General features: G+C 46.8%; 1 protein-coding gene across 2 annotated transcripts in view; it reads left to right on the top strand.

Moving 5' to 3' along the window:
* Positions 1 to 25,000, top strand: part of stard13a (StAR related lipid transfer domain containing 13a) — a 109,750-nt gene that overhangs the window by 35,408 nt on the left and 49,342 nt on the right. For both annotated transcript variants that reach the window (XM_065004942.1, XM_065004941.1), the window contains exons 2-5: positions 4,434 to 4,505; positions 6,946 to 7,027; positions 9,387 to 9,450; positions 17,417 to 17,716. In XM_065004942.1, coding sequence (XP_064861014.1) covers positions 4,434 to 4,505; positions 6,946 to 7,027; positions 9,387 to 9,450; positions 17,417 to 17,716 — 518 coding nt within the window. The remainder of the gene's footprint in view (positions 1 to 4,433; positions 4,506 to 6,945; positions 7,028 to 9,386; positions 9,451 to 17,416; positions 17,717 to 25,000) is intronic.

The raw sequence follows: 25,000 nt of genomic DNA on the forward strand, positions 1-25,000 counted from the left end.
GGGTAATGTAGTCTTGACTCTTGGTTGACAGTGTTTGGGGGATGGGTAATGTAGTCTTGACTCTTGGTTGACGGTGTTGGGGATGGGTAATGTAGTCTTGACTCTTGGTTGACAGTGTTGGGGGATGGGTAATGTAGTGTTGACGGTGTTGGGGGATGTAGTCTTGACTCTTGGTTGATGGTGTTGGGGGATGGGTAATGTAGTGTTGACGGTGTTGGGGGATGGGTAATGTAGTGTTGACTCTTGGTTGACGGTGTTGGGGGATGGGTAATGTAGTCTTGACTCTTGGTTGACAGTGTTGGGGGATGGGTAATGTAGTGTTGACGGTGTAGGGGGATGGGTAATGTAGTATTAACTCTTGGTTGACGGTGTTGGGGGATGGGTAATGTAGTCTTGACTCTTGGTTGACGGTGTCGGGGATGGGTAATGTAGTCTTGACTCTTGGTTGACGGTGTTGGGGGATGGGTAATGTAGTCTTGACTCTTGGTTGACGGTGTCGGGGATGGGTAATGTAGTCTTGACTCTTGGTTGACGGTGTTGGGGGATGGGTAATGTAGTGTTGACGGTGTTGGGGATGGGTAATGTAGTGTTGACGGTGTTGGGGGATGGGTAATGTAGTGTTGACTCTTGGTTTACGGTGTTGGGGGATGGGTAATGTAGTCTTGACTCTTGGTTGACGGTGTTGGGGGATGGGTAATGTAGTGTTGACGGTGTTGGGGGATGGGTAATGTAGTGTTGACGGTGTTGGGGGATGGGTAATGTAGTGTTGACGGTATTGGGGGATGGGTAATGTAGTGTTGACGGTGTTGGGGGATGGGTAATGTAGTGTTGACGGTGTTGGGGGATGGGTAATGTAGTATTGACGGCGTTGGGGGATGGGTAATGTAGTGTTGACGGTGTTGGGGGATGGGTAATGTAGTATTAACTCTTGGTTGACGGTGTTGGGGGATGGGTAATGTAGTGTTGACGGTGTAGGGGGATGGGTAATGTAGTATTAACTCTTGGTTGACGGTGTTGGGGGATGGGTAATGTAGTCTTGACTCTTGGTTGACGGTGTCGGGGGATGGGTAATGTAGTCTTGACTCTTGGTTGACGGTGTTGGGGGATGGGTAATGTAGTCTTGACTCTTGGTTGACGGTGTCGGGGGATGGGTAATGTAGTCTTGACTCTTGGTTGACGGTGTTGGGGGATGGGTAATGTAGTGTTGACGGTGTTGGGGGATGGGTAATGTAGTGTTGACGGTGTTGGGGATGGGTAATGTAGTGTTGACTCTTGGTTTACGGTGTTGGGGGATGGGTAATGTAGTCTTGACTCTTGGTTGACGGTGTTGGGGATGGGTAATGTAGTGTTGACGGTGTTGGGGGATGGGTAATGTAGTGTTGACGGTGTTGGGGGATGGGTAATGTAGTGTTGACGGTGTTGGGGGATGGGTAATGTAGTGTTGACGGTGTTGGGGGATGGGTAATGTAGTGTTGACGGCGTTGGGGGATGGGTAATGTAGTGTTGACGGTGTTGGGGGATGGGTAATGTAGTCTTGACTCTTGGTTGACGGTGTTGGGGGATGGGTAACGTATTGATGCTGAAGTGCCAAATCAACACACGACTTATTAATTATTGTATATATATTTGTATTTATATAGCTTTAAATGTTATGATTAGTTATTTGTGTCTGAAATGTCTGAATCAAAATGACAGTTGGTGCAGAATAGTGCTTTTGGGGGCTGAAGGGGGGGTTCGCCCAGTGAGCCATACAAGCTAGAGCCGTCACTGTCAATGTGAATACTGGCAGCACATTAATGAATTAACTCTTGTCAGCACAAGGCCCTGTGTAATGTTTTAATTAGGGCTTGTAAAGAACCACTCATTAACACACACGCACACACACATGCATACACACACGCATACACACACACACACAGAAGCTCAAGTAGCTGTGTGGGCATTATGCATGTCAGTGGAAAAAGATACATGCCAACTTGAAACCAGCCACAGAGCTGGGGCGATGGGGCGATGGGGTGTGGCTGTGGCTGTGGCTGTGTGTGTGTGTGTGTGTGTGTGTGTGTGTGTGTGTGTGTGTGTGTGTGTGTGTGTGTGTGTGTGTGGGGCATCTGTGAAGTCAAGGCATTAGCAGCGGTAACAGTGTTGTGAAATTACACCAGTTTTAGTCAGGTTAACCCACTCACTGTGTCTCCATGTAATGGACTGTAAGGTTAACCCACTCACTGTGTCTCCATGTAATGGACTGTAAGGTTAACCCACTCACTGTGTCTCCATGTAATGGACTGTAAGGTTAACCCACTCACTGTGTCTCCATGTAATGGACTGTAAGGTTAACCCACTCACTGTGTCTCCATGTAATGGACTGTAAGGTTAACCCACTCACTGTGTCTCTGTCTGTCTTCAGGATCACAGCAGTGGTATTCTATAGGAGACAGTGTTCGCTCGGGGGAATGTCTCCTGCTATGGAATTAAGGAAGGCTGAATAGATTCACACATTGAACATTCCGGTGTGTGTGTGTGTGTGTGTGTGTGTGTGTGTGAGTGAGTGTGTGTGAGTGTGTGTGTGTGAATGTGTGTGTGTGTGTGTGTGTGTGTGTGTGTGTGTGTGTGAGTGTGTGAGTGTGAGTGTGAGTGTGAGTGTGAGTGTGAGTGTGTGTGTGTGTGTGTGTGTGTGTGTGTGTGTGTGTGTGAAGTAGGAGTGTGGGGGGTGCGGCAGCCGCTCCTCTGAACTGAAGCATTTAGATTCCTACACTCCCACATGAAAAAATACCATAGTATACTATTTTATAATTACTTAATGTATACTATGGGATAAATACTATAGAATTCATAGTAGTGTTTTTGCAGATGTTACTGTAGTTTTCACTGTAGTGTTTTTTGGGGGATATTTGGTGAAGTTTAAAATTCAGTTTCGGGAGGAGAGATTTAAACCTCAGATGACACGTCTAATCTGCAGCAGGAACTTCCATTTATGGGCATTGTCTTCCCTATTGGAAAGCAGCCTTAGAACAGGAACTCCATATATGTGCACTGACATTCATATTGTAATGTGTCCTTAGCAAATAACTCCATATATGGAGAGAGAGAGAGACACACACCGAGAGAGAGAGACACACAGAGAGAGACACAGAGAGAGAGAGACACAGAGAGAGAGAGATACAGAGAGAGAGAGACACAGAGAGAGAGAGAGAGAGAGAGAGAGAGAGAGAGAGAGATGGAGAGAGAGAGAGAGAGAGAGAGGACAGAGAGAGAGAGAGAGAGAGAGAGAGAGACAGAGAGAGAGAGAGAGAGAGAGAGAGAGAGAGAGAGAGAGAGAGAGAGAGACAGAGACAGAGACAGAGACGTGACCATGCAAATTTCCTCACATGCCTCCATACTTCATTAGCCAAAAGCCCACCTCACTCACCTGAATCCCCTTGCTTAATCAGCCTCCTCAACCACCATCCACACCCTCATACCAAACTCTAGCAACTACTATCCCTTCCGATATGTTCGTCAGATGGCGAATTACCCCAAACTCGAGAACTGTAGTACCCCAAAGAATGTAAGAGGGGTGCTGCCCCACCTTGTGGTCTGGCTCTGCCGCTATGACAAAAGAAAAGAAAACGTTTAAGTTTTTACGGACTAGGAAATTAAAATGGCGGTTAGATGTTAAGCGCTAAACTCTTTGAGCCCATTGCTGTTTTTGTCGCACTCCCCTTCCAACGTGTCCTGCGTTTCCTGTTAGCGCCATAGAGGGGAACAGAATGCATGACCAAGCTCCAGAGAGAGTAAGCTTTCAGGAATGGTCTTATATCACAAACACTAGAGACAAATTCAGAGGAAGAATAAACTGCCAGAAACGTGTTTAATATGTTTACAGCCAGAAACCTCTGTTCTCTTCCACCATTTCTTGCTGGCAAAGTACCAGGATGTGGTAAAGTACCAGGATGTGGTAAAGTACTAGGATGTGGTAAAGTACCAGGATGTGGTAAAGTACCAGGATGTTGTAAAGTACCAGGATGTTGTAAAGTACCAGGATGTGGTAAAGTACTAGGATGTGGTAAAGTACCAGGATGTTGTAAAGTACCAGGATGTGGTAAAGTACCAGGATGTTGTAAAGTACCAGGATGTAGTAAAGTACCAGGATGTGGTAAAGTACCAGGATGTTGTCTCTGGTTTTGAATCTGAATTTAGATAAATTAATTTGGAAACTGAATCTGAATGCATCTGAGAAGTTAAATATATTAAACATTTCGAAATGATAGTTTGTAAACTTGATACACAGAAAATGAATGCAATATCTCTCCCTCTCTTTCTCTCCCTCTTTCCATCAATAAAAGGTATTTTTATAAAAACAACTTGGCATCCAGGTTGACATGACGGCTCCAATACAGTTTAACCATTGTGTGTGTCTTTATTCCTAATGGGACTCTCCTCTCCCCGTCTTACAGAGATCGAGGCCAGGGAGGCTTGTGATTGGCTGAGGGCTGCAGGGTTCCCACAGTATGCCCAGCTCTACGAAGGTAAACACACACTGCATTTCCAAACTGCTTTACCACACTGCATTTTCACACTGCATTTTCACACTGCACTACCACACTGAATTTCCACACTGCACTACCACACTGCATTACCACACTGCATTTCCGCACTGCATTACCACACTGCATTACCACACTGCATTTCAAAACTGCATTACCACACTGCATTTCCACACTGCAGTGCCACACTGCATTTCCAAACTGCATTACCACACTGCACTACCAAACTGCATTAACACACTGCGTTACCACACTGCATTACCACACTACATTTCCGCGCTGCATTACCACACTGCATTACCACACTGCATTTCAAAACTGCATTACCACACTGCATTTCCACACTGCATTACCACACTGCAGTGCCACGCTGCATTTCCAAACTGCATTACCACACTGCACTACCAAACTGCATTACCACACTGCACTACCAAACTGCATTACCACACTGCATTTTCACACTGCATTTCCAACAGCTGTTGTGTCTCATATTGAGAGTTCGGTAAATTCCTCTCTTCCTCTCTCCCATCCCCCTCTATGTCTCTTCTTCCTTCACCATCATCTCCTCTTTTCCCTAAATTCCTCTCCCTTCCTCTCTTAATCCCTCCTCTCCTCGTTTCTTCTCATCTCTCATCTCTTCTCCTCTCCTCCCTCCCTCCCAGGGTCTATTTCTATTCTGTAATTTAAAGGGAGGGGTCATGGGAATGGCCTCTGCTATCTCTGACTGCCTGGAACACCCTCCCTCCCACCCTCGCTCCCTCCCTCCCGACCTCCATCTCTTATCTCTCTCACTCCCTCTTTCATTCTCACCCCCTCTGTTTCTCTCTCTCACCCTCCCACTCTCTCTCTCTCACCCTCCCACTCTCTCTAGAAAACCCATTAAGTTGATTTCTATGCGGATTCATCCAGTGAGGAACAGACAGGATACAGCCGTCGTCATCTAACAGATCTTTATTCCACTCCTCCATTCTATTTGGTCCCTCTCTTCTTCTCCTCCTCCCCCTCTCCTCCTCCTCCCCGTCTCCTCCTCCTCCATTCTATTTGGTCCCTCTCTTCTTCTCCTCCTCCCCCTCTCCTCCTCCTCCCCCTCTCCTCCTCCTCCATTCTATTTGGTCCCTCTCTTCTTCTCCTCCTCCACCCGTCTCCTATAGTCACTCTCCACTCCCTCTATCCCCCTCTCCTCCTCCTCTTCTTCTCCTCCACCTGTCTCCTATAGTCACTCTCCGCTCCCTCTATTCTCCTCCTCCTCCTCCGCCTCCCCCTCTCCTCCTCCTCCTCCTCCTCCTCCCCCTCTCCTCCTCCTCCTTCTCCTCCCCTCTCCTCCTCCTCCTCCTCCTCCTCCTCCCCCTATCCTCCTCCTCCTCCTTCTCCTCCCCCTCTCCTCCTCCTCCTCCTCCTTCTCCTCCTCCTCCTCCTCCCTCCTCCTCCTCCTCCTCCCCCTCTCCTCCTCCTCCTCCTTCTGTTTGGTCCCTCTCTTCTTCTCCTCCTCCACCCATCTCCTATAGTCACTCTCCACTCCCTCTATTCCCCTCTCCTCCTCCTCTTCTCCTCCTCCACCCGTCTCCCTATAGTCACTCTCCACTCCCTCTATTCCCCTCTCCTCCTCCTCTTCTCCTCCTCCACCCGTCTCCTATAGTCACTCTCCGCTCCCTCTATTCTCCTCCTCCTCTCCTCCTCCTCCTCCTCCTCCCCCTCTCCGCCTCCTCCTCCTCCCCCTCCCCCTCCCCTCCTCCCTCTCTCCTCCCCCCTGCTCCTCCCCCTCTCCTCCTCCTCCTCCCCCTCCTCCTCCTCCTCCCCATCTCCTCCTCCCCCTCCTCCTCCTCCTCCTCACCTCCTCCTCCTCCTCCCCCTCCCCTCTCCTCCTCCTTGTCCCCCTCCCCCTCTCCTCCTCCTCCTCCTCCTCCTCCACCTCTCCTCCTCCTCCCCCTCCCCCTCTCCTCCTCCTTGTCCCCCTCCCCCTCTCCTCCTCCTCCTCCTCCTCCACCTCTCCTCCTCCTCCTCTCCTCTCCTCTGTTTAGTTGTCCTGTACTATAGATAGTCTTTAATACTGGGTTAGGACTAGCACTGTGTTTCTGCCGACAGGACTGTGTGTTTCTGTGGTTTACTGTAGATTCACCCTCTCTCTCCACCACACACACAAACAGAAAAGTGTGTGTGTGTGTGTGTGTGTGTGTGTGTGTGTGTGTGTGTGTGTGTGTGTGTGTGTGTGTGTGTATTTTTCCAAAGACACTCTGTCATTCGCCCCAGATGAAACTCTTTTCAGGGTGATAGCCTGTAGCCTGTAGCTGTGTCCCAAATGAATGGGCCATAGTCTGTGACCACTAGCAGTCAGTGACTTCATTGATCTGTAACTATAGTACTGCTGCAGTCTGCTGGAATCCATCTCTGTCTTTCTCTCTCTCTCTCTCTCTCTCTCTCTCAGACTCCCAGTTTCCTATAGATATATTGTCAGTGAAGAGGGACCATGACTTCTTGGACAGGGACCTGGTGGAACCTCTGTGTCGGTGAGAGAACACACAAACACAACATTCTGTAGACTACATTACTTAGAACTAACACCATTCTGTTAGAACTGTATATCTGTGTGACATCATAACTGTATCTCTGTGTGACATTAGAACTGTATCTCTGTGTGACATCATAACTGTATCTCTGTGTGACATTAGAACTGTATCTCTGTGTGACATCATAACTGTATCTCTGTGTGACATTAGAATTGTATCTCTGTGTGATATTAGAACTGTATCTCTGTGTGACATTAGAATTGTATCTCTGTGTGATATTAGAACTGTATCTCTGTGTGACATTAGAATTGTATCTCTGTGTGATATTAGAACTGTATCTCTGTGTGACATTAGAATTGTATCTCTGTGTGATATTAGAACTGTATCTCTGTGTGACATCATAACTGTATCTCTGTGTGACATTAGAACGGTATCTCTGTGTGACATTAGAACTGTATCTCTGTGTGACATCGTAACTGTATCTCTGTGTGATATCAGAACTGTATCTCTGTGTGACATTAGAACTGTATCTCTGTGTGACATTAGAACTGTATCTCTGTGTGATATTAGAACTGTATCTCTGTGTGACATTAGAACTGTATATCTGTGTGACATTAGAACTGTATCTCTGTGTGACATCATAACTGTATCTCTGTGTGACATCATAACTGTATCTCTGTGTGACATTAGAATTGTATCTCTGTGTGATATTAGAACTGTATCTCTGTGTGACATCATAACTGTATCTCTGTGTGACATCATAACTGTATCTCTGTGTGACATTAGAACGGTATCTCTGTGTGACATTAGAATTGTATCTCTGTGTGATATTAGAACTGTATCTCTGTGTGACATTAGAATTGTATCTCTGTGTGATATTAGAACTGTATCTCTGTGTGACATTAGAATTGTATCTCTGTGTGATATTAGAACTGTATCTCTGTGTGACATCATAACTGTATCTCTGTGTGACATTAGAACGGTATCTCTGTGTGACATTAGAACTGTATCTCTGTGTGACATCGTAACTGTATCTCTGTGTGATATCAGAACTGTATCTCTGTGTGACATTAGAACTGTATCTCTGTGTGACATTAGAACTGTATCTCTGTGTGATATTAGAACTGTATCTCTGTGTGACATTAGAACTGTATATCTGTGTGACATTAGAACTGTATCTCTGTGTGACATCATAACTGTATCTCTGTGTGACATCATAACTGTATCTCTGTGTGACATTAGAATTGTATCTCTGTGTGATATTAGAACTGTATCTCTGTGTGACATCATAACTGTATCTCTGTGTGACATCATAACTGTATCTCTGTGTGACATTAGAACGGTATCTCTGTGTGACATTAGAACTGTATCTCTGTGTAACATTAGAACTGTATCTCTGTGTGACATTAGAACTGTATCTCTGTGTAACATTAGAACTGTATCTCTGTGTGACATTAGAACTGTATCTCTGTGTAACATTAGAACTGTATCTCTGTGTGACATTAGAACTGTATCTCTGTGTAACATTAGAAATGTATCTCTGTGTGACATTAGAACTGTATCTCTGTGTAACATTAGAACTGTATCTCTGTGTAACATTAGAACTGTATCTCTGTGTGATATTAGAAATGTATCTCTGTGTAACATTAGAAATGTATCTCTGTGTGACATTAGAACTGTATCTCTGTGTAACATTAGAACTGTATCTCTGTGTGACATTAGAACTGTATCTCTGTGTAACATTAGAAATGTATCTCTGTGTGACATTAGAACTGTATCTCTGTGTAACATTAGAACTGTATCTCTGTGTGACATTAGAACTGTATCTCTGTGTAACATTAGAAATGTATCTCTGTGTGACATTAGAACTGTATCTCTGTGTAACATTAGAACTGTATCTCTGTGTAACATTAGAACTGTATCTCTGTGTGACTTTAGAACTGTATCTCTGTGACATGGGGCAGCAGGCTAGCCTAGTGGTTAGAGTGTTGGACTAGTAACCAGAAGGTTGCAAGTTCAAACCCCTGAGCTGACAAGGTACAAATCTGTCGTTCTGGCAGCTAACCCACTGTTCCTTGGCCGTCATTGTAAATAAGAATTTGTTCTTAACTGACTTGCCTAGTTAAATAAATGTTAAGAAATTAGAACTGTATCTTGGTGACATGAGAAATGTGTCTCTCTGTGACGTAAAAACGGTGTCTCTCTGTGACCTAAAAACGGTGTCTCTCTGTGACCTAAAAACGGTGTCTCTCTGTGACCTAAAAACGGTGACTCTCTGTGATGTAAAAACGGTGTCTCTCTGTGACCTAAAAACGGTGTCTCTCTGTGACCTAAAAACGGTGTCTCTCGGTTGTTTCAGACGTCTTAACACTCTGAACAAGTGTTGCTCCATGAAACTAGACGTTAGCCACCCCAGGAAGAAAGTAAGTCATCTCTCCTGTCTTTTATTATCTCCAAACCGACACGAATGTCTGCTGGTAAAGAGGTAATCTGAATGAATGTCTGCTGTTAAAGGGGTGATCTGAATGAATGTCTGCTGGTAAAGAGGTAATCTGAATGAATGTCTGCTGGTAAAGAGGTAATCTGAATGAATGTCTGCTGGTAAAGGGGTGATCTGAATGAATGTCTGCTGTTAAAGGGGTGATCTGAATGAATGTCTGCTGGTAAAGGGGTGATCTGAATGAATGTCTGCTGGTAAAGAGGTGATCTGAATGATCTGAATGAATGTCTGCTGGTAAAGGGGTGATCTGAATGAATGTCTGCTGGTAAAGAGCTGATCTGAATGAATGTCTGCTGTTAAAGGGGTGATCTGAATGAATGTCTGCTGTTAAAGGGGTGATCTGAATGAATGTCTGCTGTTAAAGGGGTTATCTGAATGAATGTCTGCTGGTAAAGGGGTGATCTGAATGAATGTCTGCTGTTAAAGGGGTGATCTGAATGAATGTCTGCTGTTAAAGGGGTGATCTGAATGAATGTCTGCTGTTAAAGGGGTGATCTGAATGAATGTCTGCTGTTAAAGGGGTGATCTGAATGAATGTCTGCTGGTAAAGGGGTGATCTGAATGAATGTCTGCTGTTAAAGGGGTGATCTGAATGAATATCAGTTTTGTATGTTTTTTTTGTGACTGATCCATTGATACGTCTGAATCAGAGAAAAATGCAAAATGCTGGAGACTCACATTCAGAGGATGCGGGCCTGTACTTTGCAGGGTTAGAAAAAAATGAAATATATTCTGCCACCTTGTGGTAAGTTATGGATATAGCACCATTCAACGAGTAAAACCAATGTTTTTGATCACACAGAACTGACTTTGACAATAACAGGCCCATGTTTAAACTCCTATAACTCCTATAACAGGCCCATGTTTAAACCCCAATAACAGGCCCATGTTTAAACCCCAATAACAGGCCCATGTTTAAACCCCAATAACAGGCCCATGTTTAAACCACTATAACTCCTATAACAGGCCCATGTTTAAACTCCTTTAACTCCTATAACAGGCCCATGTTTAAACCCCTATAACTCCTATAACAGGCCCATGTTTCAACTCCTATAACTCCTATAACAGGCCCATGTTTCAACTCCTTTAACTCCTATAACAGGCCCATGTTTAAACCCCTATAACTCCTATAACAGGCCCATGTTTAAACTCCTATAACTCCTATAACAGGCCCATGTTTAAACCACTATAACTCCTATAACAGGCCCATGTTTCAACTCCTTTAACAGGCCCATGTTTAAACCCCTATAACAGGCCCATGTTTCAACTCCTTTAACAGGCCCATGTTTAAACCCCTATAACAGGCCCATGTTTAAACCCCTATAACTCCTATAACAGGCCCATGTTTAAACTCCTATAACTCCTATAACAGGCCCATGTTTAAACCCCAATAACAGGCCCATGTTTAAACCCCTATAACTCCTATAACAGGCCCATGTTTAAACCCCTATAACTCCTATAACAGGCCCATGTTTAAACTCCTATAACTCCTATAACAGGCCCATGTTTCAACTCCTATAACTCCTATAACAGGCCCATGTTTCAACTCCTATAACTCCTATAACAGGCCCATGTTTAAACCCCTATAACTCCTATAACAGGCCCATGTTTAAACCCCTATAACTCCTATAACAGGCCCATGTTTAAACCCCTATAACTCCTATAACAGGCCCATGTTTAAACTCCTATAACTCCTATAACAGGCCCATGTTTAAACCCCAATAACAGGCCCATGTTTAAACCCCTATAACTCCTATAACAGGCCCATGTTTAAACCCCTATAACTCCTATAACAGGCCCATGTTTAAACCCCTATAACTCCTATAACAGGCCCATGTTTAAACTCCTATAACAGGCCCATGTTTAAACTCCTATAACTCCTATAACAGGCCCATGTTTCAACTCCTATAACAGGCCCATGTTTAAACCCCTATAACTCCTATAACAGGCCCATGTTTAAACCCCAATAACAGGCCCATGTTTAAACCCCTATAACTCCTATAACAGGCCCATGTTTCAACTCCTATAACTCCAATAACAGGCCCATGTTTAAACCCCAATAACAGGCCCATGTTTCAACTCCTATAACTCCTATAACAGGCCCATGTTTAAACCCCTATAACTCCTATAACAGGCCCATGTTTAAACCCCAATAACAGGCCCATGTTTAAACCCCTATAACTCCTATAACAGGCCCATGTTTAAACCCCAATAACAGGCCCATGTTTAAACCCCTATAACTCCTATAACAGGCCCATGTTTAAACCACTATAACTCCTATAACAGGCCCATGTTTAAACCCCTATAACTCCTATAACAGGCCCATGTTTAAACCCCTATAACTCCTATAACAGGCCCATGTTTCAACTCCTTTAACTCCTATAACAGGCCCATGTTTAAACCCCTATAACTCCTATAACAGGCCCATGTTTAAACCCCTATAACTCCTATAACAGGCCCATGTTTCAACTCCTTTAACTCCTATAACAGGCCCATGTTTAAACCCCTATAACTCCTATAACAGGCCCATGTTTAAACCCCTATAACTCCTATAACAGGCCCATGTTTAAACTCCTATAACAGGCCCATGTTTAAACTCCTATAACTCCTATAACAGGCCCATGTTTAAACTCCTATAACTCCTATAACAGGCCCATGTTTAAACTCCTATAACAGGCCCATGTTTAAACCCCAATAACTCCTATAACAGGCCCATGTTTAAACCCCTATAACTCCTATAACAGGCCCATGTTTAAACCCCTATAACTCCTATAACAGGCCCATGTTTAAACCCCAATAACTCCTATAACAGGCCCATGTTTAAACCCCTATAACTCCTATAACAGGCCCATGTTTAAACTCCTATAACTCCTATAACAGGCCCATGTTTAAACTCCTATAACTCATATAACAGGCCCATGTTTAAACCCCAATAACAGGCCCATGTTTCAACTCCTATAACTCCTATAACAGGCCCATGTTTCAACTCCTTTAACTCCTATAACAGGCCCATGTTTCAACTCCTATAACAGGCCCATGTTTAAACTCCTATAACAGGAGGAGGCTAGGTAGTCTAGTGATTAGAGGAGACAGGTAGTCTAGTGGTTAGAGGAGGCAGGTAGTCTAGTGGTTAGAGGAGGCAGGTAGTCTAGTGGTTAGAGGAGACAGGTAGTCTAGTGGTTAGAGGAGGCAGGTAGTCTAGTGGTTAGAGGAGGCAGGTAGTCTAGTGGTTAGAGGAGGCAGGTAGTCTAGTGGTTAGAGGAGGCAGGTAGTCTAGTGGTTAGAGGAGGCAGGTAGTCTAGTGGTTAGAGGATGCAGGTAGTCTAGTGGTTAGAGGAGGCAGGTAGTCTAGTGGTTAGAGGAGGCATGTAGTCTAGGGGTTAGAGGAGGCAGGTAGTCTAGTGATTAGAGGAGACAGGTAGTCTAGTGGTTAGAGGAGGCAGGTAGTCTAGTGGTTAGAGGAGGCAGGTAGTCTAGTGGTTAGAGGAGACAGGTAGTCTAGGGGTTAGAGGAGGCAGGTAGTCTAGTGTTTAGAGGAGGCAGGTAGTCTAGTGGTTAGAGGAGGCAGGTAGTCTAGTGGTTAGAGGAGGCAGGTAGTCTAGTGATTAGAGGAGGCATGTAGTCTAGTGTTTAGAGGAGGCAGGTAGTCTAGTGGTTAGAGGAGGCAGGTAGTCTAGTGGTTAGAGGAGGCAGGTAGTCTAGTGGTTAGAGGAGGAATGTAGTCTAGGGGTTAGAGGAGGCAGGTAACCTAGTGATTAGAGGAGGCATGTAGTCTAGGGGTTAGAGGAGGCAGGTAGTCTAGTGGTTAGAGGAGGCAGGTAGTCTAGTGGTTAGAGGAGACAGGTATTCTAGGGGTTAGAGGAGGCAGGTAGTCTAGTGTTTAGAGGAGGCAGGTAGTCTAGTGGTTAGAGGAGGCAGGTAGTCTAGTGGTTAGAGGAGGCAGGTAGTCTAGTGGTTAGAGGAGGCAGGTAGTCTAGTGGTTAGAGGAGGCAGGTAGTTTAGTGGTTAGAGGAGGCAGGTAGTCTAGTGGTTAGAGGAGGCAGGTAGTCTAGTGGTTAGAGGAGGAATGTAGTCTAGGGGTTAGAGGAGGCAGGTAACCTAGTGATTAGAGGAGGCATGTAGTCTAGGGGTTAGAGGAGGCAGGTAGTCTAGTGGTTAGAGGAGGCAGGTAGTCTAGTGGTTAGAGGAGACAGGTAGTCTAGGGGTTAGAGGAGGCAGGTAGTCTAGTGGTTAGAGGAGGCAGGTAGTCTAGTGGTTAGAGGAGGCAGGTAGTCTAGTGATTAGAGGAGGCATGTAGTCTAGGGGTTAGAGGAGGCAGGTAGTCTAGGGGTTAGAGGAGGCAGGTAGTCTAGTGTTTAGAGGAGGCAGGTAGTCTAGTGGTTAGAGGAGGCAGGTAGTCTAGTGGTTAGAGGAGGCAGGCAGTCTAGTGGTTAGAGGAGGCAGGTAGTCTAGTGGTTATAGGAGGCAGGTAGTCTAGTGGTTAGAGGAGGCAGGTAGTCTAGTGGTTAGAGGAGGCAGGTAGTCTAGTGGTTAGAGGAGGCAGGTAGTCTAGTGGTTAGAGGAGGCAGGTAGTCTAGTGGTTAGAGGAGGCAGGTAACCTAGTGGTTAGAGGAGGCAGGTAGCCTAGTGGTTAGAGGAGGCAGGTAACCTAGTGGTTAGAGGAGGCAGGTAGCCTAGTGGTTAGAGGAGGCAGGTAGCCTAGTGGTTAGAGGAGGCAGGTAGTCTAGTGGTTAGAGGAGGAATGTAACCTAGTGGTTAGAGGAGGCAGGTAGTCTAGGGGTTAGAGGAGGCAGGTAGTCTAGTGGTTAGAGGAGGCAGGTAGTCTAGTGGTTAGAGGAGGCAGGTAGTCTAGTGGTTAGAGGAGGCAGGTAGTCTAGTGGTTAGAGGAGGCAGGTAGTCTAGTGGTTAGAGGAGGCAGGTAGTCTAGTGGTTAGAGGAGGCAGGTAGTCTAGTGGTTAGAGGAGGCAGGTAGTCTAGGGGTTAGAGGAGGCAGGTAGTCTAGTGGTTAGAGGAGGCAGGTAGTCTAGTGGTTAGAGGAGGCAGGTAGTCTAGTGGTTAGAGGAGGCATGTAGTCTAGGGGTTAGAGGAGGCAGGTAGTCTAGTGGTTATAGGAGGCAGGTAGTCTAGTGGTTAGAGGAGGCAGGTAGTCTAGTGGTTAGAGGAGGAATGTAGTCTAGGGGTTAGAGGAGGCAGGTAACCTAGTGATTAGAGGAGGCATGTAGTCTAGGGGTTAGAGGAGGCAGGTAGTCTAGTGGTTAGAGGAGGCAGGTAGTCTAGTGGTTAGAGGAGGCAGGTAGTCTAGGGGTTAGAGGAGACAGGTAGTCTAGTGTTTAGAGGAGGCAGGTAGTCTAGTGGTTAGAGGAGGCAGGTAGTCTAGTGATTAGAGGAGGCATGTAGTCTAGGGGTTAGAGGAGGCAGGTAGTCTAGTGTTTAGAGGAGACAGGTAGTCTAGTGGTTAGAGGAGGCATGTAGTCTAGGGGTTAGAGGAGGCAGGTAGTCTAGTGTTTAGAGGAGGCAGGTAGTCTAGTGGTTAGAGGAGGCAGGTAGTCTAGTGGTTAGAGGAGGCAGGCAGTCTAGTGGTTAGAGGAGGCAGGTAGTCTAGTGGTTAGAGGAGGCAGGTAGTCTAGTGGTTAGAGGAGGCAGGTAGTCTAGTGGTTAGAGGAGGCAGGTAGTCTAGTGGTTAGAGGAGGCAGGTAGTCTAGTGGTTAGAGGAGGCAGGTAACCTAGTGGTTAGAGGAGGCAGGTAGCCTAGTGGTTAGAGGAGGCAGGTAGTCTAGTGGTTAGAGGAGGAATGTAGTCTAGGGGTTAGAGGAGGCAGGTAACCTAGTGGTTAGAGGAGGCAGGTAGTCTAGGGGTTAGAGGAGGCAGGTAGTCTAGTGGTTAGAGGAGGCAGGTAGTCTAGTGGTTAGAGGAGCAATGTAGTCTAGGGGTTAGAGGAGGCAGGTAACCTAGTGGTTAGAGGAGGCAGGTAGTCTAGTGGTTAGAGGAGGCATGTAGTCTAGGGGTTAGAGGAGGCAGGTAGTCTAGTGATTAGAGGAGACAGGTAGTCTGGTTAGAGGAGGCAGGTAGTCTAGTGGTTAGAGGAGGCAGGTAGTCTAGTGGTTAGAGGAGGCAGGTAGTCTAGTGGTTAGAGGAGGCAGGTAGTCTAGTGGTTAGAGGAGGCAGGTAGTCTAGGGGTTAGAGGAGGCAGGTAGTCTAGTGGTTAGAGGAGGCAGGTAGTCTAGTGGTTAGAGGAGGCATGTAGTCTAGGGGTTAGAGGAGGCAGGTAGCCTAGTGGTTAGAGGAGGCAGGTAGCCTAGTGGTTAGAGGAGGCAGGTAGTCTAGTGGTTAGAGGAGGCAGGTAGTCTAGGGGTTAGAGGAGGCAGGTAGTCTACTGGTTAGAGGAGGCAGGTAACCTAGTGGTTAGAGGAGACAGGTAGTCTAGTGGTTAGAGGAGGCAGGTAACCTAGTGGTTAGAGGAGGCAGGTAACCTAGTGGTTAGAGGAGACAGGTAGTCTAGTGGTTAGAGGAGGCAGGTAACCTAGTGGTTAGAGGAGGCAGGTAGTCTAGTGGTTAGAGGAGACAGGTAACCTAGTGATTAGAGGAGACAGGTAGTCTAGTGGTTAGAGGAGGCAGGTAGTCTAGTGGTTAGAGGAGACAGGTAACCTAGTGATTAGAGGAAACAGGTAGTCTAGTGGTTAGAGGAGGCAGGTAACCTAGTGGTTAGAGGAGACAGGTAACCTAGTGATTAGAGGAGACAGGTAGTCTAGTGGTTAGAGGAGGCAGGTAGTCTAGTGGTTAGAGGAGGCAGGTAGTCTAGTGGTTAGAGGAGGCAGGTAGTCTAGTGGTTAGAGGAGGCAGGTAGTCTAGTGATTAGAGGAGGCAGGTAACCTAGTGATTAGAGGAGACAGGTAGTCTAGTGGTTAGAGGAGACAGGTAGTCTAGTGGTTAGAGCGTTGGTCCACTAACCGAAAGGCTGCTAGATGGTATCCCCGAGCTGACAAGGTAAAAATCTGTCGTTCTGCCCCTGAACAAGGACGTTAACCCACTGTTCCTAGGCCGTCATTGTAAATAAGAATTTGTTCTTAACTGACTTGCCTAGTCAAACTAAAAATAATGTGTTATGCAGTAGTACAGACCAATATACTATATTCCCTCTCTGTCTATAATCCCTCTCTCTCGATACTCCCTCCCTCTCGATACTCCCTACCTCTCTATACTCCCTCCCTCTCTATACTCCCTCCCTCTCTATAATCCCTCTCTCTCGATACTCCCTACCTCTCTATACTCCCTCCCTCTCTATACTCCCTCTCTCTCTATACTCCCTCCCTCTCTATACTCCCTCTCTCTCTATACTCCCTCCCTCTCTATACTCCCTCCCTCTATATACTCTGTCTCTATACTCCTTCTATATACTCCGTCTATATACTCCCTCTCTCTATATACCTCCTCCCTCTCTATACTCCCTCTCTCTATATACTCCCACCCTCTCTCTATCCTCCCTCTCTCTATATACTCCCTCCCTCTCTATACTTCCTCCCTCTCTATACTCCCTCTATTTACTCCCTCTATATACTCCCTCTATATACTCCCTCTATATACTCTCTCTATATACTCCCTCTATATACTCTCTCTCTATACTCCCTCTCTCTCTATCTATACTCCCTCTATATACTCTCTCTCTATACTTCCTCTCTCTTTATACTCCCTCTATACTCCCTCTCTCTATATACTCCCTCTATATACTCCCTCTATATACTCTCTCTATATACTCTCTATATACTCCCTCTATATACTCCCTCTATATACTCCCTCTCTCTCTATACTTCCTCCCTCTCTATACTTCCTCTCTCTCTATACTCCCTCTATATACTCCCTCTCTATACTCCCTCTATATACTCTCTCTCCAGACTGATGATTCAGACGACGATGACCCGCTAGCCATCAGTAAGAGATGGACCTTTGAATGGAACAGCCGGCGCTGGTCCCGCCTCCAGGACATGCACTTCCTGCTGGGCTCGCCCAATGAGAGCAGTCCTGAGGGGTGCCAGGGGGAGGGGCGACTGAGGAGCACGGTGAGCAGTGAGAGCGTCCTGACGGACCTGAGCGAACCAGAGATCACGGATATATCCTCTCTGCACAGTCAAGACTCTCTGGGAGCCATGCTTCCTGACTCTGTCTCTATGGTCTCACTGGCAGGACCCTACCAGGTTAGTCTGTCTTCAGGTCTGCTTCCCAAATGGCACCTTATTCTGTATGTATTTGTGGTATATATATTTTCTTCGGGATCGGTGTCCCTTCCACGGGACGGTTGAGCTAACGTAGGCTAATGCGATTAGCATGAGGTTGTAAGTAACAAGAACATTTCCCAGGACATAGACATATCTGATATGGGCAGAAAGCTTAAATTCTTGTTAATCTAACTGCACTTTCCAATTTCCAGTAGCTAGTACAGTGGAATAATACCATGCTATTGTTTGAGGAGAGTGAACAGTTTTTAACATGAATAGTTATTAATAAACAAATTAGGGATCCATGGTTTGTCTAAAACGAAGTCTAAAATGTTGCACGTGCACTGCTGCCATCTAGTGGCCAACATCTAAATTGGACCTGGGCTGGAATAATACATTATGGCCTTTCTCTTGCATTTCAAAGATGGTACGAAAAAAATACAAAATAAAGTTTTTTTTTTCTTTGTATTATCTTTTACCAGATCTATTGTGTTATATTATCCTTCATTCATTTCACATTTCCACAAACTTCAAAGTGTTTCCTTTCAAATGGTACCAAACAATATGCATATTCTTGCATTAGGGCCCGAGTTACAGGCAGTTAGATTGGGATTTGTCATTTTAGGAGAACATTTAAAAAAGGGCCGGATCCTTAAGAGGCAAGACGCAGCCATTTTGTTTTTGCGTCAAGATTAATAATAGAATGAATTGACATGTGCATTCCCATAATGCACTTTGACCTGACCCTGGTACGGCAACGAGCCGCTCTTCTTCCCGGAAAAGTCTTGCCCGGTCCAAGACCTCCTCCGTCACGTTGGACAGCTCCCGTCTGGTGTTCAACCTTCCCATGATCCCCCTGTAGACTCCGCTGGCTTCCTGTCGAAGCTGCCGTCCACTACAAGACCATGGTGTTTACCTCACAGAGCAACGAGAGGAACTGTCCCTACCTACCTTCAGGCTATGCTCAGACCCTACATCCTAACCCAAACTCTCTGCTGTCTCTGATCTCTTGGCTGTGATAGGTGGTTGTCTCAACTAGCTATCTTAAGAAGAATGCACTACAATAAGGGACTCTGGATGAGAGAGAGAGAGTCTGCTAAAGGACTAACATGTCAATGTAAATGAATGGTCATTGTTAATAAAGTTATTTAGGTCAAAACAATACATCATCCACCTTTTTTAAGTCTGAGATACAGTACTGAATGATTCCCGGTAAACGCTTGTACTGTAAGCAACTCAAAGAGTTGATCAGCCCAGAGGACCAGTTCTCCAATAAGAAATGTCTGGCCTGGTTCTACGTTACTCAAAGAGTTACGTATCTTTTGAACGTGTAAAACATTTCAATGTGTCATATCACAAAAATGAACATTGACATCATGTGTTTATATTGCACTGGTGGCTTTTTCACGTCACAACAGTTCTGTCTCTTCAAGTGTCTACATTTTTATTGTGCTGTACACAAGTATTTCGTTTCCCAACAATGCAGTAATCAGCATACTGTATAATACTATAAAGTAAATGAAAGTAAAGTAGAAGTTAAAACCACTGAATATAAACGTCTTTAAGGGCTGTAATGGTCTGAAGACCCTGTGAGAGGGAATGGTACAAGTCGGACTGTTTAATGTCTGAGCTTCAAGGTCCTTCTCTCACCTGTTACAGTGTCATTGTGCCCCAGTGTCATGCCCTCTAACCACTAGACTACCTGCCTCCTCTAACCACTAGCCCCAGTGTCATGCCCTCTAACCACTAGACTACCTGCCTCCTCTAACCACTAGCCCCAGTGTCATGCCCTCTAACCACTAGACTACCTGCCTCCTCTAACCACTAGCCCCAGTGTCATGCCCTCTAACCACTAGACTACCTGCCTCCTCTAACCACTAGCCCCAGTGTCATGCCCTCTAACCACTAGACTACCTGCCTCCTCTAACCACTAGCCCCAGTGTCATGCCCTCTAACCACTAGACTACCTGCCTCCTCTAACCACTAGCCCCAGTGTCATGCCCTCTAACCACTAGACTACCTGCCTCCTCTAACCACTAGCCCCAGTGTCATGCCCTCTAACCACTAGACTACCTGCCTCCTCTAACCACTAGCCCCAGTGTTATGCCCTCTAACCACTAGCCCCAGTGTTATGCCCTCTAACCACTAGACTACCTGCCTCCTCTAACCACTAGCCCCAGTGTTATGCCCTCTAACCACTAGACTACCTGCTTCCTCTAACCACTAGCCCCAGTGTCATGCCCTCTAACCACTAGACTACCTGCCTCCTCTAACCACTAGCCCCAGTGTCATGCCCTCTAACCACTAGACTACCTGCTTCCTCTAACCACTAGCCCCAGTGTCATGCCCTCTAACCACTAGACTACCTGCCTCCTCTAACCACTAGCCCCAGTGTTATGCCCTCTAACCACTAGACTACCTGCCTCCTCTAACCACTAGCCCCAGTGTCATGCCCTCTAACCACTAGACTACCTGCCTCCTCTAACCACTAGCCCCAGTGTTATGCCCTCTAACCACTAGACTACCTGCCTCCTCTAACCACTGGCCCCAGTGTCATGCCCTCTAACCACTAGACTACCTGCCTCCTCTAACCACTAGCCCCAGTGTTATGCCCTCTAACCACTAGACTACCTGCCTCCTCTAACCACTAGCCCCAGTGTTATGCCCTCTAACCACTAGACTACCTGCCTCCTCTAACCACTAGCCCCAGTGTCATGCCCTCTAACCACTAGCCCCAGTGTCATGCCCTCTAACCACTAGACTACCTGCCTCCTCTAACCACTAGCCCCAGTGTTATGCCCTCTAACCACTAGACTACCTGCCTCCTCTAACCACTAGCCCCAGTGTTATGCCCTCTAACCACTAGACTACCTGCTTCCTCTAACCACTAGCCCCAGTGTCATGCCCTCTAACCACTAGACTACCTGCCTCCTCTAACCACTAGCCCCAGTGTCATGCCCTCTAACCACTAGACTACCTGCCTCCTCTAACCACTAGCCCCAGTGTTATGCCCTCTAACCACTAGACTACCTGCCTCCTCTAACCACTGGCCCCAGTGTCATGCCCTCTAACCACTAGACTACCTGCCTCCTCTAACCACTAGCCCCAGTGTTATGCCCTCTAACCACTAGACTACCTGCCTCCTCTAACCACTAGCCCCAGTGTTATGCCCTCTAACCACTAGACTACCTGCCTCCTCTAACCACTAGCCCCAGTGTCATGCCCTCTAACCACTAGCCCCAGTGTCATGCCCTCTAACCACTAGACTACCTGCCTCCTCTAACCACTAGCCCCAGTGTTATGCCCTCTAACCACTAGACTACCTGCCTCCTCTAACCACTAGCCCCAGTGTCATGCCCTCTAACCACTAGACTACCTGCCTCCTCTAACCACTAGCCCCAGTGTCATGCCCTCTAACCACTAGACTACCTGCTTCCTCTAACCACTAGCCCCAGTGTCATGCCCTCTAACCACTAGACTACCTGCCTCCTCTAACCACTAGCCCCAGTGTCATGCCCTCTAACCACTAGACTACCTGCCTCCTCTAACCACTAGCCCCAGTGTCATGCCCTCTAACCACTAGACTACCTGCCTCCTCTAACCACTAGCCCCAGTGTTATGCCCTCTAACCACTAGACTACCTGCCTCCTCTAACCGCTAGCCCCAGTGTCATGCCCTCTAACCACTAGACTACCTGCCTCCTCTAACCACTAGCCCCAGTGTTATGCCCTCTAACCACTAGACTACCTGCCTCCTCTAACCACTAGCCCCAGTGTTATGCCCTCTAACCACTAGACTACCTGCCTCCTCTAACCACTAGCCCCAGTGTCATGCCCTCTAACCACTAGACTACCTGCCTCCTCTAACCACTAGCCCCAGTGTTATGCCCTCTAACCACTAGACTACCTGCCTCCTCTAACCACTAGCCCCAGTGTCATGCCCTCTAACCACTAGACTACCTGCCTCCTCTAACCACTAGCCCCAGTGTTATGCCCTCTAACCACTAGACTACCTGCCTCCTCTAACCACTAGCCCCAGTGTTTTGTCCCACGTTGACCCCTGATCGTCAGTCATGTCAGCTGTGTCAGTACGATACTGGACCTGTCTGTTGTGTGACAATCCAAAGCTTTCTTCATGACATTTAAAAAAAATGTCTGAACATACCTCTCTACCAGCCATCTGAACATACCTCTCTACCAGCCAGTCTGAACATACCTCTCTACCAGCCATCTGAACATACCTCTCTACCAGCCATCTCTACCAGCCATCTGAACATACCTCTCTACCAGCCATCTCTACCAGCCATCTGAACATACCTCTCTACTAGCCATCTGAACATACCTCTCTACCAGCCATCTGAACATACCTCTCTACCAGCCATCTGAACATACCTCTCTACCAGCCATCTGAACATACCTCTCTACCAGCCATCTGAACATACCTCTCTACCAGCCATCTGAACATACCTCTCTGCCAGCCATCTGAACATACCTCTCTACCAGCCATCTGAACATACCTCTCTACCAGCCATCTGAACATACCTCTCTACCAGCCATCTGAACATACCTCTCTACCAGCCATCTGAACATACCTCTCTACCAGCCATCTGAACATACCTCTCTACCAGCCAGTTTGGTGGTGGAGTGCAGTATTCTGCTCTGGCTCACAAATGTCTGGAATTGATTTTAACATTGTCCATTACGATTTGCTCAGACAAACTGCATGATGAGAACAACCTTCTCAGTCTGGTACCATCTATTGTCTATGTTTATTTAACCTTAATTCAATCTTCATTCGATCTTTATTTAACCTTTATTTAACTAGGAAAGTCGGTTGAGAACAAATCTTGATTTTACATTGACGGTCTACATTGGCCAAACCCGGACGATGCTGGGCCAATTGTGCACCGCCCTATGGGACTCCCGATCTAGGCCGGTTGTGATACAGCTTGGAATGGAACCGGGGTCTGTAGTGACTCCTCTGACACTGAGATGCATTGCCTTAGACCGCTGTGATACAGCCTGGAATGGAACCGGGGTCTGTAGTGACTCCTCTGACACTGAGATGCATTGCCTTAGACCTCTGTGATACAGCCTGGAATGGAACCGGGGTCTGTAGTGACACCTCTAACACTGAGATGCATTGCCTTAGACCGCTGTGATACAGCCTGGAATGGAACCGGGGTCTGTAGTGACTCCTCTGACACTGAGATGCATTGCCTTAGACCGCTGTGATACAGCCTGGAATGGAACCGGGGTCTGTAGTGACACCTCTAACACTGAGATGCATTGCCTTAGACCACTGTGATACAGCCTGGAATGGAACCGGGGTCTGTAGTGACTCCTCTGACACTGAGATGCATTGCCTTAGACCGCTGTGATACAGCCTGGAATGGAACCGGGGTCTGTAGTGACTCCTCTGACACTGAGATGCATTGCCTTAGACCGCTGCACCACTCAGGAGCCCCTGTGAAGTGATTTGTGACATTCTGAACACTTCTAACTATTTAGAGTGTGAGTCAACCACTATCATACACATGTTGTTTTGAAATGGGCCTACAAAGTCTGTGTAAACCTTTCCAACACTCACCAGGGAACTCCCAGGATGCAACGGGACCTGTCATTGTGATTTCTGATCCACTCCACTTCTCCGTAAAGGGTTTGGGACACTATTTGCCAGTGCTTCCATTTCCACAATACCCTGATGTCCAGTGAGAATTTATTTTAGCGCTGCCCTTCACAGTTTTATTGGAAAAAGTCTGTGTAAACCTTTCCAACACTCACCAGGGAACTCCCAGGATGCAACGGGACCTTCACAGTTTTGTTGGAAATATTACTCTAGGTGTCCCGGTGGACACAACCTTGTTCCACTGACACATACCTCTCTACCAGCCATCTGAACATACCTCTCCTCTGTGTGTAAAATGATTTCAAGTTTTCTTCAAGGCCAACCCTCCCTGATGTATTAGAAGACGTTTGAGAGCTTGCTGTCTGTGTGTGTTGCTCTGGCTACTTGTTTAGCGTTCAGTGGTGCTTCCTGGAAGTTCTCTGTTAGCTTCCTGGAAGTTCTCTGTTCGGCTTCCTGGAAGTGCTCTGTTCGGCTTCCTGGAAGTTCTCTGTTCGGCTTCCTGGAAATGCTCTGTTCGGCTTCCTGGAAGTTCTCTGTTCGGCTTCCTGGAAGTGCTCTGTTCGGCTTCCTGGAAGTTCTCTGTTCTGCTTCCTGGAAGTTCTCTGTTCTGCTTCCTGGAAGTGTCTCTGTTCTACTTCCTGGAAGTTCTCTGTTCTGCTTCCTGGTAGTTCTCTGTTCTGCTTCCTGGAAGTTCTCTGTTCTGCTTCCTGGAAGTTCTCTGTTCTGCTTCCTGGAAGTTCTCTGTTCTGCTTCCTGGAAATTCTCTGTTCTGCTTCCTGGAAGTTCTCTGTTCTGCTTCCTGGAAGTTTCTCTGTTCGGCTTCCTGGAAGTTCTCTGTTCTGCTTCCTGGAAGTTCTCTGTTCGGCTTCCTGGAAGTGATCTGTCAGCAGTGGGTGGATGTGAGCCAACACTGTCTCAGCTCTGGCATCACTGATCTCAGGTAAGGGAAAGAGGGAGAAACGTTGCTGTGGAGTTCTGATTTGCGATCAGCAAATCTACACACAAGGCACACACCAGTCTATATAAGGTGCCACAGTTGACAGTGCATGTCAGAGCAAAAACCAAGCCATGAGACCAAAGGAATTGTCTGAGGAGCTCTGAGACAGGATTGTGACGAGGGACAGATCTGGGGAAGGGTACCAAAATATTTCTGCAGCATTGAAGATCCCCAAGAACACAGTGGCCTCCATCATTCTTAAATGGAAGAAGTTTGGAACCACCAAGACTCTTCCGAGAGCTGGCTGCCCGGCCAAACTCCACAGTCGGGGAGAAGGGCCTTGGTCAAGGAGGTGACACAGAACCTGATGGTCACTCTGACAGAGCTCCACAGTTCCTTTGTGGAGGTGGGAGAACCTTCCAGAAGGATAACCATCAGTGCAGCACTCCAGCAATCAGGCCTATATGGTAGAGTGGCAAGACAGAAGCCACTCCTCAGTAAAATGCACGACAGCCCACTTGGAGTTTGTTAAAAGGCACCTAATGGACTCTGACCATGAGAAACAAGATTCACTGGTCTGATATAATCAAGATTTAACTCTTTGGCCTGAATGCCAGGGGTCACGTCTGGAGGAAACCTGGCACCATCCCTATGGTGAAGCATGGTGGTGGCAGCATCATACTGTGGGGATGTTTTTA

This window comes from Oncorhynchus nerka, linkage group LG19, assembly GCF_034236695.1.
Source record: "Oncorhynchus nerka isolate Pitt River linkage group LG19, Oner_Uvic_2.0, whole genome shotgun sequence".
In the NCBI taxonomy this organism is placed as follows: domain Eukaryota; kingdom Metazoa; phylum Chordata; class Actinopteri; order Salmoniformes; family Salmonidae; genus Oncorhynchus; species Oncorhynchus nerka.